This window comes from Mirounga leonina, unplaced genomic scaffold (assembly GCF_011800145.1).
Source record: "Mirounga leonina isolate KUSES-001 unplaced genomic scaffold, KU_Mleo_1.0 Mir_448, whole genome shotgun sequence".
Classification (NCBI taxonomy): domain Eukaryota; kingdom Metazoa; phylum Chordata; class Mammalia; order Carnivora; family Phocidae; genus Mirounga; species Mirounga leonina.
In genome coordinates, this window is record NW_023270758.1 from 3,047,724 (window position 1) to 3,065,188 (window position 17,465).

The 17,465-nt window shown below is 38.1% G+C and overlaps 1 protein-coding gene across 1 annotated transcript in view; it reads left to right on the forward strand.

The window, feature by feature from the left end:
- Positions 1–17,465, forward strand: part of DNAH3 (dynein axonemal heavy chain 3) — a 167,115-nt gene that overhangs the window by 89,427 nt on the left and 60,223 nt on the right. The window contains exons 38-40 of the mRNA XM_034988127.1: positions 1,058–1,163; positions 3,948–4,077; positions 7,295–7,540. Of these exons, the coding sequence (XP_034844018.1) occupies positions 1,058–1,163; positions 3,948–4,077; positions 7,295–7,540 (482 nt within the window). The remainder of the gene's footprint in view (positions 1–1,057; positions 1,164–3,947; positions 4,078–7,294; positions 7,541–17,465) is intronic.

Genomic DNA, 17,465 nt, shown 5'->3' on the forward strand with positions numbered 1-17,465 from the left:
AGAAAGAAAGAAAGAAAGAAAGAAAGAAAGAAAGAAAGAAAGAAAGAAAGAGATGGGTAACCATGAGATCGGGAGACCATTGGGGTTAGATGAAGGTTATTGTCAAGATCCAAGCTTCTGTCTGGGATCTTGGGTTATGGGAGGTGGGTTCATGGGCACTCTCTACATTATTGAAAACAATTAACTAAGAAAGGCCATGCATGGGCTAATGATAGTGTGCCAAGGATGATAATTAATCTAATCCTGTGCACCTGAAGTTCTTAAAAAAAAGAAAATCAGTCCACACTCCAAAAAGCAATGTCAGGGAGTAGAAAGAGCAATGGCAAGTTAGACCAACTTGGGCTCCCACCCTGGCCATGCCAATGTCTAGCTGTGTTACCTCTTCCAAGTCACTCAGCCTCTCTGAGCCACACTCTCCTCATATCTAAAATGTGACCATTAAGAAGAATATTTAGAGATAAAGGCCATTAGGCCCTAGCATAGTGCCTGACATGCAGTAGATACTCAATAAATGGCAGCCGTATTAGTAACAAACAAGAGAGCACCTAGATGTAACAGAATGGGGAAAAAAAAAAAAAAAAAAAAACATGGACTATATAAAATATCAGTACATGCTAATGGTAATTTGAATAATTTCCATGGATTAAGAGTTTTCTATGTCCTGGAAATGGTGCTGAATTATTTATGGGCATTTTCTTATTTAACCACTATAATAGTCCTATGAACTATGTATTTTTTATATTTCTTGATTTATGACAAGGACATAGAATTTCAGAGACAATAAAGAAACCTTGCCCAGTGTTACTCAGATAGTAGAATCTAGGGCAGGGATTTGAACCCAGGTCTCTCTAACTCCCAAGCGTCAGCTATTATCACTGGTCTCCATCCTTTCCTGACAAAATCTGGGCACCTTCCCTTTGGACTGGAGCTGGTGAGGGTCTGTGCCCCAACCCAAACTCCAGCCCCTTACCTTACCATGACTGCCTGCATTTCCCTCATCCCTGCGTGCTTGGGAACCCAATGTGGACCAAGCTGGTCCTCTCTTTGTGCTTGCCAGGTGTGGGATGATCTACATGGAGCCCCATCAACTAGGCTGGAAACCCTTGAAGGACTCATACATGGACACCCTGCCTGCTAGCCTCACTGAGGAGCACAAGGAATTGGTGAGACCATCATGTTCTTTTCCTTCCCCTCCCTCCCTGTCTCCATACTCCTCATTGCTAAGGCCTTCTAGGAACATCTTCACCTTCCTAATTCCAGGATGTAGGAAGGAGCAGGGAATTCCCTGCCTATCTCTAGTGATCTTCCTTCCTGGCTGCCTGACATTTTCCCAGCTTTCTTCTCCCTGTAGCAAGAATAGAATAGTATGGAGGTGCCTGGGGGGCTCAGATGGTTGAGCGTCTGCCTTCGGCTTGGGTCATGATCTCCGGGTCCTGGGATCGAGTCCCACACCGGGGTCCTGGCTGGCTCAGTGGGGAGTCTGCTTCTCCCTTTGCCTCTACCCCTGCTTGTGTGCTGTCTCTCTCTCAAATGAAAAAATAAAATCTTAAAAAAAAAAAAAAAAAGAATGGGATAGTATGGTCATTTTCTCCTTCTACCTTCTCCATCACTCCCCATCTCCCCAGTGGAGAATTCTGATGCTTGAGAAACATTCTACATGGTGGATGGAATGTCATACCTTTCCCCATTGCCCTACTTGCAGAAATGTCTCTAGAAGTTGCTCTAAAGGTAGGGCCAGATTAGAAAGAGCTGTCTTCCTCTCTGTACTGCCACTCCCCATCCTGGTGACCTCGACTCTATACCTCCCATAGCTAGGGAGCTGGAACCAGTTTAGGAAAGTTGTATTGCGGCTACTAAGAGTGCCTGTCCCCTTCTTCCCTTCCTAAAAGAGGGGTGAACATTCAGGTTAGGTGGGTACCCAAGCATAGTCTCACACTAGGGAAGCAGGAAGGGAGAACTGAGGCTTTTGGTGCCTCTTGTCTTTCCCTGTGTTAGTAGAGTGCCCTAGGAAAGTTCCCCACTGAAGAAGGCAAAAAAAGTATAGTTGAGTTCTCTTCCCACTGCAGAAACATTCCGGTGAGCTATGGCCCCTTTCCTGTCCCATTTATATACATGTACAATGTATATAATCACATACATTTATACAGATAGATGCCCACATGCACATCCACAGACCAATCTACGCATCTGCACAGGAAGCCTTCAGGGACTCCTCAGTGCCCTTAGCTCAAAGTCTAACTTCCTTTTTTTTTTTTTGTAAAGATTTTATTTGAGGGGCTCCTGGGTGGCTCAGTCAGTTAAGTGTCTGCCTTCAGCTCAGACCATGATCCCAGGCTCCTGGGATCGAGCCCCACGTTGGGCTCCCTGCTCAGCGGGAAGCCTGCTTCTCCCTCTCCCTCTGCTCCTCCCCCCACTCATGCTGTCCCTCTCTCTTTCTCTCTCACTTACTCTCTCATTCAAGAAATAAAGAAATAAAATCTCAAGAAAGATTTTATTTATTTGAGAGAGAGCATGAGTGGGGGGAGGGGCAGAGAGAGAGAGAAAAAGAGAGAAGCAGACTCCGTGCTGAGCACAGAGCCCGATGGAGGGCTTCATCCCACAACTCCGAGATCATGACCTGAGCCAAAATCAAGAGTCAGATGCCTAACCACCTGAGCCACCTAGGTGCCCCTGAAAGTCTAACTTCTTTTCTTTTTTTTTGAAAGTCTAACTTCTTATCAGGGCCTCTGAGGCTGTGATCTGGCCCTGCCCACCTTTCCAACCTCATCACCTACCCCCCTCCTCAGCTCATTACCCTGCAGCCCTTGTGTTCTGTTCCCATTCCTGGAAGAACCCAGGTTTAATCACCTCAAGGCTTTTGCACCTTTTCTTCCTCCTCCTGAAAATGTTGTCCCATTTTATTGTGTGAGAGATGATTCACCTTCATCATCCAGGTCTCAACATAAAGGCCTCCTCCTCTAAGAAGCCTTCCCTGACCACCCTATTAAATGCTTCCTGTTATTCCCCATTTTAACACCTTTGTTTGTTTCCTGCTAGTACTTTACATGACTTGTAAGTATTTTATTTCCTTGTTTGTTTAGTTATTTATTGTTTGTCTCCCCTGCCCCTCAGTAATCTCCATGAGGGCAGGGATCTTGTCTATCTTGTCACCTGTTTATTCTCAGCACCTACAACACTGCAGTTACTAGATGCTCAATAACTGGATGAATATACCACATATCCATGTATACATATATATTCATCTATACATAAATGTGTCTATACATTTATAATATAGATATGTATCCACATATATACAGATCTATTAATGTATTTATTTAGTGATGACCTGCCTACTTCTTAAAAAAATGACTTAAGATGATTTACAGTGACAGCTACAAATACAGTATAACAGAAATGAAAAAACACTCGAGGAGAAAAGAGGAATTTTTTAAAAAGAATAACTGGGGTGGGGAGCAGAGACAAGAATCATTATACCCACAATTAAGGACATACAGAGAATTACTGAAAATGAGCCCCAAACTTAGCTCTGCACTTCCTGTGGCCACTTTATACAGGATTCCAGCCTTACAAATGAAGAACAGTCATTTGAAAATCTTATTTAGAATTCCTAACATTTTTTGTACAAACAAGTGGGACACCAAGTCTGAGTGCTTAAATTTTTCATGCATCTTGTAGCTGACCCACAGTAGGTCCAAGCCTCTCTGAGTATCCAGCTCTGGGCAGTGAAATGGGAGGGGTGGGGATGGCCTGTGGGCTGCACAGTCCATTAAGTAGGAAGCTAGAGTCAGAGGCCTTGGTGCCTGTGGTCTTTTCCACGATATACTTACACTCAAAATTAATCAGCAACCTTACCAGCATCTCCAGCCTTCCAGAGGTGTACCAAGCCCTTGGTCTTAAACTCATTTTTTTTATAACATCTCTTCAAATTTCATTTCTACCTTCAGGTCAATGACATGTTCATGTGGCTCCTCCAGCCCTGCCTGGAATTTATTCGTCTTCAGTGTAAATTTGTGGTCCAAACATCTCCCATCCACCTTGCCTTCTCAATGATGAGACTGTATTCCTCCCTGTTCGGTACGTGCTACTTATAATTTTTTTTTTTATTAACATATAATGTATTATTTGTTTCAGGGGCACAGGTCTGTGATTCATCAATCTTACACAACTCACAGTGCTCACCATAGTACATACCCTCCCTAATGTCCATCACCCGGCCACCCCAACCCTCCTGCCCCCCTCCACTCAAGCAACCCTCAGTTTGTGTCCTGAGATTAAGAGCCTCTTATGGTTTGTCTCCCTCTCTGGTTTCGTCTTGTTTCATTTTTCCCTCCCTTCCCCTATGATCCTCTGTCTTGTTTCTCAAATTCCTCATATCAGTGAGATCATATGATACTTTCTTTCTCTGATTGACTTATTTTGCTTAGCATAATACCCTCTAGTTCCATCCATGTCATTGCAAGTGGCAAGATTTCATTTTTTGATGGCTGCATAATATTCCATTTTATATATATACCACATCTTCTTTATCCATTCATCTGTTGATGGACATCTTGGCTCTCTCCATAGTTTGGCTATTGTGGACATTGCTGCTATAAACATTGGGGTGCATGTGCCCCTTCACGTGCTACCTACAATTCTTAAGCCAAATGAAGGTGAGGTAGGTGTTGGATATTTCTTCTGCTCCCCATCCCTTCTATTCCCCACACAACGAGACCAGAATTTTGGTCTAGAACAAGCAAGCATTTGGAGTATAGATAGTAGAGTTTAGTGGAAAGAGTCCATATGTTTTGGCTTTACCCTTAGTCTTGGATTGATTTCCTGGGTATTTTTATGCAGTTTACCCCATCCTTTCTCATGTTAGGTTCCTCATCCACACAATGGGAGTAGTAATTTCTGTCCCTCTTTACCTAACTAGAATATCCTGGAGGGAAATGAATTTAGATAATACATGTGAATGTATCTGAGAAAAAAAGATCCTGGGAAAAAAAAAAAAGACTGCAAATTTTCCCATGCTAAGAAAACTTACGAGAATCTGAATTCACAAAATACATGGTTACACTATTAAGAGAACTGATTACATCAGTCTACAAAACTGGGGAACCTTCTCTAGGACATGGGAAGTACATAAATCATAGAACCATTTGTTTAATAGGCCTGGAGAAGTTCTCTGTAACTATCTCACATAAATCAAATTTCATTGAATTCTGTGGGAAATGACCAAGGATGTGTCGATTTGGAGCACTTTTATTGGATGCCATTTCTTTCTCAAGATGGCACATAATTCAAACTCAGGATGGATCTTCCTACAACTCCTCTTACATGAACATTTTCTCAGCATTATAGGTGCAGATAAAAAATATAACATGGTGAACAGTTGAGTGGAGACTTTCTTTGGCTATACATATTACATGATTTTCTGAAGTTAAAATTACAGGCCATTTTTTCAAAAGCACACTAACTGTATACAATGCCATATATTTGCATCATTAGTTGTAAATTTTTAGTATTTTCCCAAACTCTGTTTCCTGTCCTTGTGTAGTATCTCCTCCAGGAAGGAAGGCATCATATGAGAAATGGACTCATTTTCCCCAACACTGAGTGACCTAATCTCTTGCCTTCCCAAATCTTTAGCCATGAGTCCTTATCAGGAGTCCTGAAAGACACACTACTAAAACCCGAGGACTGGGTTCGAATGCATACATACCTGATTTCAGAGCTCTAACTTTTTACTCTGTCAATGCTAAAATGCAAGAGCATGGTAACTATGATCAACAAGGCCTTAAGATAAGGAATAGTAAATACATTTTTTAGCCTTTTATTTAAAAATAATTTGAGACTTGCAAAAAAAATTGCTAAAAGCATATATTGAGTCACATATCCCTACACCTAGCTTCCTTTAACATTAACATCTTATATAACCAAGGCACAATGATTAGAATAAGAAAGTTAACATTGATACTATACACTATTAACTATACCACAGACTTTATTTGAATTTCACCAATTTTTCCTCAAATGTCCTTTTCTGTTCCAGGATCCAATTCATTCAGGGCGTCACATTTTTTTTTAATTGTTGTATCTCATTCACCTCTTCCCATCTATGACAGTTCTTCAGTCTTTCCTTGTCTTTTTTTTTTTTTTTTTTGAGTAAGCTCTACACCCAACATGGGGCCTCATGACCCTGAGATCAAGAGTTGCATGCTCCACTGACTGAACTAGCTGGGTTCCCCTTTTCTAGCCTTTTATAACTTTGTCACTTGATAAATACTGGCCAGTTATTTTATAGAATGTCTCTCAATTTAAGTTTACCTCATGTTTTCTCATAATTAGATTAGGGTTATGCATTTTCAGTAAGAATACCACAAAAGTGGTGATGCATCCTTCTCGGTGCATCATCAGGAGGTACATGATGTTGATAGATCTTATGACTGGTGAAGGCTCTTTGTCAAAGTTAGTTTTGGCCAGAGCCACATTTCTCCACTGTAATGTTCTGGTTTTCCTTCATAATTAGTAAGTATTTTGGGGAAGATAATTTGAAACTATGAAAATATCCTATTTCTCCTAAAATTTTCACCCACTGATTTTTAACATCCATTGGTGGGTCTTGCCTACCACAAGTAGAACGGTGGCATTTGCCTAAAGTTAATTTTCCATTTCTATGTGTATTTCTTCTACATTTACTAATTAGAATTCTTCTGTAAGGAAGAGCTGTTCTTCCCTACTTATTAGCTAATTCAGTTATTTACTGATTAAAGTATGGACTCACTCACGGATGTTTATTTTATTCTATGGGTTATAATCCAATTCTGTAATTATTTTGTTCCTCAAATGTCTTCAGCCATTGAGAGCTCCTACAGGTTGGTTCCCATGTCCTTTCATAATTACAAAAAAAATTATAAAATATATACAAATATATATATTAAAAATATGTTAAAATATAAAATATATAAAAAATAAAAATAAGAAAAGGGGCACCTGGGTGGCTCAGTTGGTTAAGTGTCTGACTCTTGATTTCAGCTCAGGTTTTAATCTCAGGGTCATGAGTTCAAGCCCTAAATTGGGCTCCATGCTGGGCATGGAGCCTACTTAAAAAATAGGAAAAAAATAGAAAAATTATTAAAAACTAAAAAAAGTATATGTGGATAAAGGATCTGGCAGGTGATGGCCACTCAGCCACTATCAGTCCCCTCCCCAGAGTCCTCACAGACAAGACCACCAAGTTTAATTGTTTAGATCTGTATATAAGCGGATATATGCAGCTTCTCCTGAGGTTCCTTTTTCTTGCGTTTAGATGAAATCAAGGAAATAGATGAGGAGGAAAGTGAATTACATGAAGGCCTGACAAGCCAACAGATCTTTCTCTGGCTGCAAGGGCTATTCCTCTTTGCCTTGGTGTGGACCGTGGCTGGCACCATCAATGCGGATAGCAGAAAGAAATTTGATCTGTTTTTCCGCAACCTGATCATGGGTATGGATGACAACAATCCAAGGCCCAAAAGCGTCAAACTCACCAAAAACAACATCTTTCCAGAAAGAGGTAACTTAGTACCTGTTTGTTATGTCTTGCTCTAATATTTTGGGTCATATTGTTCCAAATCCAACCAAAATGTGTGGCCCAAGTAAGGGCTTTACAAAGGCAGGGGGAGATTTTGTAGCTTGCCTGATTGGGTTCAGGTCTTCAGAGCTGACCCACATATGTAAGAGATGGACAGTTGTGAAGTCAGGGTCTTACGGGATGTTTTAACTGTTATTTTCATTTAGAAAAGTTGATAAAACTTTTTTTTCAAAAATTACCCATAATTCCATCACTCAAACAGGCTCCAGGAGATAGAATGAGAAATATAGCATTTATGTTTTTCTTATTCCTTTCTAGTCCTGTTCTATGTGTTTACATTCATCATATCATGGTGATTATGACATTGATATTTATTGTAATTTTGTCATTGTACTCTAATATCATATTGAAATGTTTCCTTTTTTACCACATACATTATCTTCAAAATGTTCACTTTAATGACGATGCTATGTGTGACATCATTTATTAAAAGAAAGATTTTTTCTTTTAAGTAGCTTTTACTGTTTTTTTCTTACCACCATAATAATATATAAAATTAAGAAAATAAAAACCAATGGTAATCCAAGTACCCAGAAATAATCACCTTTAATATTTTTTCTTCCAGTTTTTTTCTGTATTTCTGTACCAAAAAGAGCATCATACTATAAATGCTTTCCAAATAGCTTTACTTTTTGTGATTATAAAACAGTATATAAAGGGCCATGAAATAACTTCTGGAGTGATAGTAATGTATACATGGAGAGAGATTTGGTTTACACTAGGTAGGTGCATTTGTGAAAACTCAGTGAATATACACAAGATTTGTGCATTTCACTGTATGTAAATTTTATGTTGAGAAAAAATATAAACAAATATTGAACAGTAAATGATACAAATGCTGAAGCTTATGGGGACGTGTATAGATGTATACATTTTGTATATACTTTGAAATCTGTCCAAAAAAATAAGATGGCTTAATGGATGGATAGAGGGACAAACAGGTATATGAAAAAACAAGTAAAAACTAATGGTAAAAATCTAGGAGAGGGGTATACAAATGCTTGCTGTATGATGTTTTGAGTATTTATGTTTAAAACTTTATGTAATAATAATAAATGAATGAACAAGTAGGTTCACTACCCCTCTACACAGTCTTTCCTCAGCACATGTGGCACATTTTATGTGATATGGTCCTCTGTCAGATGAACTACGTATAAGCCCCGGACCATTAGTTAGATAGTAGTACATTCATTCTTTTTTCTTTCCTTTTTTAAAGATTTGTTTATTTTCTTTATTTGAGAGAGAGAGCAGGGCGGGGAGGGGCAGAGGGAGAGGGAGAGAGAAACCCAAGCAGACTCTGCCCTGAGCGGGGCTTGGTCTCACGACTCTGAGATCAGGACCTGAGCTAAAACCAAGAGTCAGGCGCCCCCCTTTTTTCTTTCTTTCTTCTTTTTCTCTTCCTCGCCCACTTCTTCCTTCATCTTTTACTTGTCCTTTGGTTTAGAAGATTATTTTCTATTGTGCTAAAATACATGTAACATAAAAATTTACCATTTTAACCGATTTTAAGTGTACAGTTCAGTGGTGTTACACATTGTTGTGCAATCATCGCCACCATTTATCTCCAGAACTTTTTTCATCTTCACACACTAAAACTCCATGTTCTGTGAACACTAACTCCCCATTTCCCCCTCCCACTATCCCCCGGCAACAACCATTCTACTTTCAGTCTATCAATTTGACTACTCTAGGTACTTCATATAAGTAGAATCATATAGTATCTGTCCTTCTTTGACAAGTTTATTTCATTTAGTAATATCTTCAAAGTTTACGCATGCTGTAGCATGTCAGAATTTCCTTCCTTTTTTAGGCTGAATAATATTCCATTGTGTGTATATACCACATTTTGTTTCTCTGTTCATCTGTCCATGGACACTTGAGTTGCTCTCACCTTTTGGGTATTGTGAATAATGCTGCTATAAACATGGGTGGACAAATATTTGCTTGAGCCTCTTGCTTTTGTTGCTTTTGGCTATATGCTCAAAAGTGGAATTTATAGATCATAAGATAGTTCTGTATTTAAGTTTGTGAGGAATTGCCACAATGTTTTCCATAATAGTTGCACCATTTTACATGCCCACCAGCAATGCACAAGAATTCCAATTTCTCCACATTCTCATGTACTGTTTTGTTCTGTTTCTTATAATAGCTACCCTGAGTGTGGAATGCATTCTTGATTTTTTTGGGAAAAAAATATGAATAGATCATATAATAAAAAATATATATATTTTTAAAAAGACAACCACTATTAACATTTTGATAACCATCGTGTTAGACATTTTCCTGTGCATATATGTACATATAGATTTATTTTTTCAAACATGGGATTGTTCTGCTCTTGTTTTCGTTATTTTCTGGTTTTTGCTATCATTAACAACATTGTGATGAACAGTGTTCTGGTGGCTACGTACTTGCTTAACCCATGATTATTTTCTTAGGATAATTGCCTAGAAATAAAATAGCTAAATCAAGGATCAACAAAATTTTAAAGATTTTGATTGTGAAATTTCCCCCTCGCCTTCACCATTCCTGAGTATTACCATTTTTAAAAATCTTGGGCAATTTGAAATGTGAAAACTCTATTTCATTTTAACTTTCTTCTTTTTGTAAAAAATATTTTGATAGACTTTAATTTTAGAGAAGTTTTAGGTTTATAGAAAAAATGAGCATACAGAGTTCCCATATGCCCCTTTCCCAAGCCACCCCTCCCTCCCAATTTCCCTATTATTAACATCTTGCATTAATGTGGTACACTTGTTAAAATTGATGAACCAATATTGATAAATTATTATTTAACCAAAGTCCATACTTTACATTTTTGCTCTTTGTGTTGTATACTTGTAAGGGTTTTGACAAAAAATATCATCCATCCACCATTACAGTATCATACAGAATAGTTTAACATTGCCCTAGAAATCCCCTAGCTCTGCCTATTCATCCCTTCTCCCCCTTAACTCCTGGCAACTGTTGATTGTTTTATTCACTGTATAGTTTCACCCTTTCCAGGATGTGATATAGTTGGAATCATACGGTGTGTAGTCTTTTCAGATTGGGTTTTTTCACGTAGGCATGTGCATTTAAGACATTTTACATCTTTGTGTGCCTTGATAGCTTATTTCTTCTTATCACTGAATAATATTCCATTGTATGGCTATTTATCCATTCGCCTATTAAAGGTCATTTAGGCTTATTCCAATCTGGGGAGATTTAAAATAAAGCAGGTATAAACATTCATGTAAAGGTTTTTATGTGGATATAAGTTTTCAATTTGTTTGGTAGATACCTAGGAGCATGATTACTGCATCATATGGTGAGCCTGTGTTTAGCTTTGTAAGAAGCTGTCAAATATGTTTTCCAAAGTGGTTGCACCATTTGTCATCCCTACCAGCAATGAATGGGAGTTCCTGTTGCTCTACATCTACATCTGCCTCAGCATTTGGTGTTGTCCGTTTTGGATTTTAGCCATTCTAATAGGTGTGTAGTGGTATCTTGTTTTAATTTGCAATTCCCTAAAGACATATGGTACTGAGCATCTTTTTTTAAATATTTTTTTATTTTAAAGTAATCCCTATACCCAATGTGGGGCTCAAATTTATAACCCCAAGAGATCAAGAGTTGCACACTGTACTGACTGAGCCAGCTAGGTGTCCCTTGAGCATCTTTTCATATTCTTATTTGCCACCTGTATATCTTCTTTGGGGAGTTGCTGTTCAGATCTTTCACTCATTTTTTAATTAGATTGTTTGTTTTCTTATTGTTGAGTTTTAAGTGTTCTTTGTGTATTTTGGATATAAGTCCTTTATCAGATACATATTTTACAGGTATTTTCTCCCACACTGTGGTTTGTCTTTTCATTCTCTTAACAGTATCTTCCACAGAGCATAAGTTTTGAATTTTAATAAAGTCACCTTATCAATTTTTTTCTTTCATGGGTCATGCTTTCTGTGTTGTATCTAGAAAATCAGCACTAAACCCAAAGTCACCTAGAATTTCCCTATGTTATCTTCTAGAAGTATTTTAGTTTTGTGTTTTGCATTTAAATCTATCATCCGGGGCGCCTGGGTGGCTCAGTCAGTTAAGCATCTGCCTTTGGCTCCAGTCATAATCCCAGGGTCCTGGGATCGAGCCCCACATCAGGCTCTCTGCTCAGTGGGGAGCCTGCTTCTCCCTCTGCCTGCTGCTCCCCCTGCTTGTGCTCTGTCTCTCTCTGTCAAATAAATAAATAAAATCTTTTTTTAAATAATAAATAAATAAATAAATCTATCCATTTCAAATTAATTTTTGTGAAAGGTGTAAGATCTGTCTTTTTGTTTGCTTGTCTATAGATGTCTACTTGTTCCAGGGCCAGTTTTTGAAAAGACTATTCTCCATTGAATTGTCTTTGCTCCTTTTTCAAAAATCGCTTGATATATTTGTGTGAAAATATTTCTGGATTCTGTAGTCTGTTCTACTGATCTGTCTATTCTTTTACCAATGCCATATTGTCTTAATTACTATAGCTTCATAGTAAGTCTTGAAATTGGATAGTATAAGTCCTCCAACTTTGTTATCCTTCAATATTTTATTGGCTATTCTAGATATTTTACCTTTCCATAGAAACTTTAGAATCAGTTTGTCAATATCTACAGAATAACTGGCTGGGATTTTTATTGGGATTTTGTTGAAGCTATAGATCAAATTGAAAAGGGCTAGAATCTGAACAATTTTGAGTCTTCCTATTCAAGAGCATGGATTCTATCTCCATTTATGTAGATCTTGTTTAATTTCCTCCATCAGAATTTTGTAGTTTTCCTCATATAGCTCTTATACATTTTTTATTAGATTTATACCAAGTATTTCATATTTTTGGTGCTAATGTAAATGGTATTATGATTTTAACTTCAAATTTCTATTTTTCATTTCTGATATCTAGGAAAGTACTTGATTTTGTATATTAACCTTATATCCTACAACCTTGCTATAATCACTTACAAGTTCCAGTAGTGTTTGGTTGGTTCTGTTGGGATTTCCTGAATGAATAATCATGCCATCAGGAAACACAGTTTTGGTTTTTTTAAGATTTTATTTATTTGACAGAGAGAGACACAGCGAGAGAGGGAACACAAGCAGGGGGAGTGGGAGAGGGAGAAGCAGGCTCCCCGTGGAGCAGAGAGCTGGACGCGGGGCTCGATCCCAGGACTCCGGGATCATGACCTGAGCCGAAGGCAGACGCCCGGTGACTGAATCACCCAGGCGCCCCAACAAACACAGTTTTATTTCTTCCTTCCCGATCTTTTATTGCCTTAAAAAAAAAAAATCTTATTGCATAAACTAGGACTTCCTGTATGGTGTTGAACAGGAGTGATGAGAGGGGGCATCCTTATCTAGTTCCTGAACCAGATACTAGGATGTATCTAGTTCCTGACACTAAGTATGATGTTAGCTGTAGGTATTTAGTTGATATTCTTTATCAAGCTGAGGAAGTTCCCCTCTGTACCTAGTTTACTGAGAGTTTTTATCATGAATGGTGTTGGATTTTGTCAAATGCTTTTTTTGAATCTGTTGATATGATCATGTGATTTTTCTTCTTTAGACTGTTTCTGTAATGGATTACGTTGATTTTATGCCTTACATACCTGGAATAAATCCTGCTTGGTTGTGGTGCGTAGTTTTTTAAAATATATTGTTGGATTTGATTTGTCAATATTTTGTTAAGGATTTTTGCATCGTTTTGATGAGAGGTATTGTCTATAGTCTTCCTTTCTTGTAGTATCTTTGGTTTTGGGATCAAGGTTATGCTGACCTCATAAAATAAATAGGCTCTTATTTTCTGGAGAAGATTGTAGGAAATTGGTATAATTTTTTTCCTTATATGTTTAGTAGAATTCATCATCTGGGCCTGGTGCTTTCTCTTTTGGAAGATTATTAATTGTTGATTTAATTTTTTAAATAGATATCATTGTATTCAAAGTATCTATTTCTCCTTATGTGAGTTTTGGTAGATCATGTTTTTTGAGGAATTGTTTTATTTCATCTAAGTTATCAAATTTGTGGTCATAGAGTTGTTCCTAATATTCCTTTATTATCCTCCTAATGTCCCTGGTATCAGTCGTGATGGTTCCTCTTTCATTTCTGATATTAGTAATTTATGTCTTCTCTCTTTTTTTCTTGGTTGGCCTGGCTAGAGGTTTATCAATTTTATTAATCTTTTCAAAGAAACAGCTTTTGGTTTTGTTGATTTTTATCTGTTGATCTTCCATTTTCAATTTCCTTTATTACTGCTCTAATTTTTATTATTTATTTTCTTCTACTTATTTTGGATTTAATTTGCTCTCATTTTCTACTTTCCTAAGATGGAAGCTTAGATTATTGACTTTAGAGCTTTCTTCTTTTCTAATATATGCATTCAATGCTATAAATTTCTCTTTAAGCATGTCTTTCACTGCATTCCACAGATTTTGAAAAGTTGTGTTTTCATTTTCATTTACTTCAAATATATTAAAATTTCTCCTGAGACTCTTCTTTGACTCATGTATTATTGAGAAGTCTGTTGTTTAATCTTAAAGTATTTGGGGATCTTCCAGCTATCTTTCTGTTACTAATTCCTAGTTTAATTGCATTGTGGTCTGAAAGTATATACTGCATGGTTTCTTTTCTTTTTTTTTTTTTAGTTTATTTGAGAGAGAGAGAGAGCGTGAGAGAGATCACAAATAAGGAGGAGGGGTAGAAGGAGAATCAGACTCCCCGCTGAGTGGGGAGCTCGATGCGGGACTTGATCCCAGTGGGATCATGACCTGAGCCAAAGGCAAACGCTTAACCAGCTGAGCCAGCCAGGCACCCTACTGCATGATTTCTACTCTTTAAATTTTTTTTTAAGATTTTTTATTTATTTGATAGAGAGAGAGACAGCGAGAGAGGGAACACAAGCAGGGGGAATGGGAGAGGGAGAAGCAGACTCCCGCTGAGCAGGGAGCCCGATGTGGGGCTCAATCCCAGGACCCTGGGATCATGACCTGAGCCGAAGGCAGACGCTTAACAACTGAGACACCCAGGCGCCCCACTACTCTTCAAATTTTTTAAGGTGTGTTTTATGGCCCAAAATGTGGTGTCTCTTGGAGAATGTTCCATGTGAGCTTGAGAAAAATGTGTTCTGCTGTTGTTGAAGTAATCTATAAATGTCAGTGAGGTCCAGTTGGTGGTGATGGTGCTGCTGAGTTTAACTATATCCTCATTCATTTTCTGCCTGCTGTCAATTACAGATAGAGGGGGTTTGAAGTCTCCAACTGTAGTATTGAATTTTTCTATTAATTTTTGCCATCCTATCAGTTTTGCCTTATGTATTTTGGTGTTCTGTTCACATTTGTAGTAAGCAAATAGTCTCTAATTTTAATTTCTTCTCTTTTTAACTATAAATGAGATTGAATTTTATATATATAGCAGCTGTTTGTTATTCCTATGCCCTATTGGTTTGTGTTCTTTTTTTAATGCTCTATTGTAGGGTTTTGTTTTGTTTTTTAACAGACTTTAGATGTATGTTTCCTTTTGTTTATTTTCCCTGGACTGTGATGAGTCCTTTCTGTCATCATCACTGAGGGAAAGCTTTATTGTCTGGCTTCCATATATATCATCTCTTTTCTTATTTTTGTGGTTTTGCCCTTTTAAGATAGATTTTTTTTTATTTTAATATGTCACCCACAACTACAGTTAGGCTTTTACTGCCTTGAATGGTTTTAGTTCCTCTGTTGTTATCTTTTTTTCCTTGTTATCCTTCCTTAGTGTAACAGTTAAAAGCAAGTCACATTGTCAGGGCTTGAATCCTGCCTCCCAATACTTACTAGTCAGCCTTAAGGAAGTTGCCTATCCCCTCTCAGTTTCCTTAATTATAAAGTGGAGACAATAATAGTAGTATGCAGTCATGGTGTTCTTGTAAGAATTAAATGAACTAATGGGGCGCCTGGAAGGCTCAGTTGGTTAGGCATCTGACTCTTGATTTTGGCTCAGTCATGATCTTGGGTTGGGACTGAGCCCCACATAGGGCTCCACACTCAGCATGGAATTTGTTTGAGATCTTCTCCCTCTCTCCCTCCCCCATCCATGCTTACTCTCTCTCTCAAATAAATAAATAAAATAAATTTTAAAAATTAAAAATTAAAAATAAATTATATGTAACACATATAAACACACTTAGAATAAAAGCATGGCATATAGAAAGTGTTAAATATTAGCTATTTTTATTGCTGTCTTCTCATTGTCATCATCATTCTCATCTCTATTAGCTCATCCATCTTCCTTTCTTTAATGTCATCTTGCATTTTTATCTTAGCCTCCTTATGACTTTTTTTTCCTGTTTAATTTTTAAAAAATGGTGTTGTTTTGTACTCTATTAGGATTCCGAGCAGTTTCCTGAAATTTGGTTTTGAGTCTTACATTAAGCAAGGTTCTGAGGTATATTCTTCAGGTATAATCTCCATATTATATTCATTTACATTGCAGTATTTTTATCACAGTTATTTTCTGCTTTCCATATCCTTCCAGATCAATTTGTTCATGCTTTGTGTCAGTAAAGATGGTGCACGAGGGGCGCCTGGGTGGCTCAGTTGTTAAGTGTCTGCCTTTGGCTCAGATCATGATCCCAGGGTCTTGGGATCGAGCCCCACATTGGGCTTCCTGCTCGGCGGGAAGCCTGCTTCCTCCTCTCCCTGCTTGTGTTCCTGCTCTTACTATCTTTCTCTGTCAAATAAATAAATAAAATCTTAAAAAAAAAACTGTAAAAAAAAAAAAAGATGGTGCACCAAGTGCCCTTGACCCCATTCTTTTTTTTTTAATTTTTTAATTCTTATGTTAATCCCCATACATTACATCATTAGTTTTAGATGTAGTGTTCCATGATTCATTGTTTGTGCATAACACCCAGTGCTCCATGCAGAATGTGCCCTCCTCAATACCCATCACCAGGCTAACCCATCCTCCCACCCCCCTCCCCTCTAGAACCCTCAGTTTGTTTTTCAGAGTCCATCATCTCTCATGGTTCGTCCACCCCTCCGATTTCCCCCCTTCATTCTTCCCCTCCTGCTACCTTCTTCTTCTTCTTCTTTTTTTTTTCTTAACATATATTGCATTATTTGTTTCAGAGGTACAGATCTGAGATTCAACAGTCTTGCACAATTCATAGCACTTACCAGAGCACATACCCTCCCCAGTGTCTATCACCCAGTCACCCCATCCCTCCCACCCCACCCCCACTCCAGCAACCCTCAGTTTGTTTCCTGAGATTAAGAATTCCTCATATCAGTGAGGTCATATGATACATGTCTTTCTCTATTTGACTTATTTCGCTCAACATAATACCCTCCAGTTCCATCCACGTCGTTGCAAATGGCAAGATCTCATTCCTTTTGATGGCTGCATAATATTCCATTGTATATATATATACCACCTCTTTTTTTTTTTAATTTTTTTATTCTTATGTTAATCCCCTTACATTACAACATTAGTTTTAGATGAAGTGTTCCATGATTCATTGTTTGTGCACAACACCCAGTGCTCCATGCAGAATGTGCCCTCCTAAATACCCACCACCAGGCTAACCCATCCTCCCACCCCCCTCCCCTCTAGAACCCTGTTTGTTTTTCAGAGTCCATCGTCTCTCATGGTTCGTCTACCCCTCCGATTTCCCCCGCTTCATTCTTCCCCTCCCGCTACCTTCTTCTTCTTCTTCTTTTTTTTTTTTTCTTAACATATATTGCATTATTTGTTTCAGAGGTACAGATCTGAGATTCAACAGTCTTGCACAATTCACAGCGCTTACCAGAGCACATACACTCCCCAGTGTCTATCACCCAGTCCCCCCATCCCTCCCACCCCACCC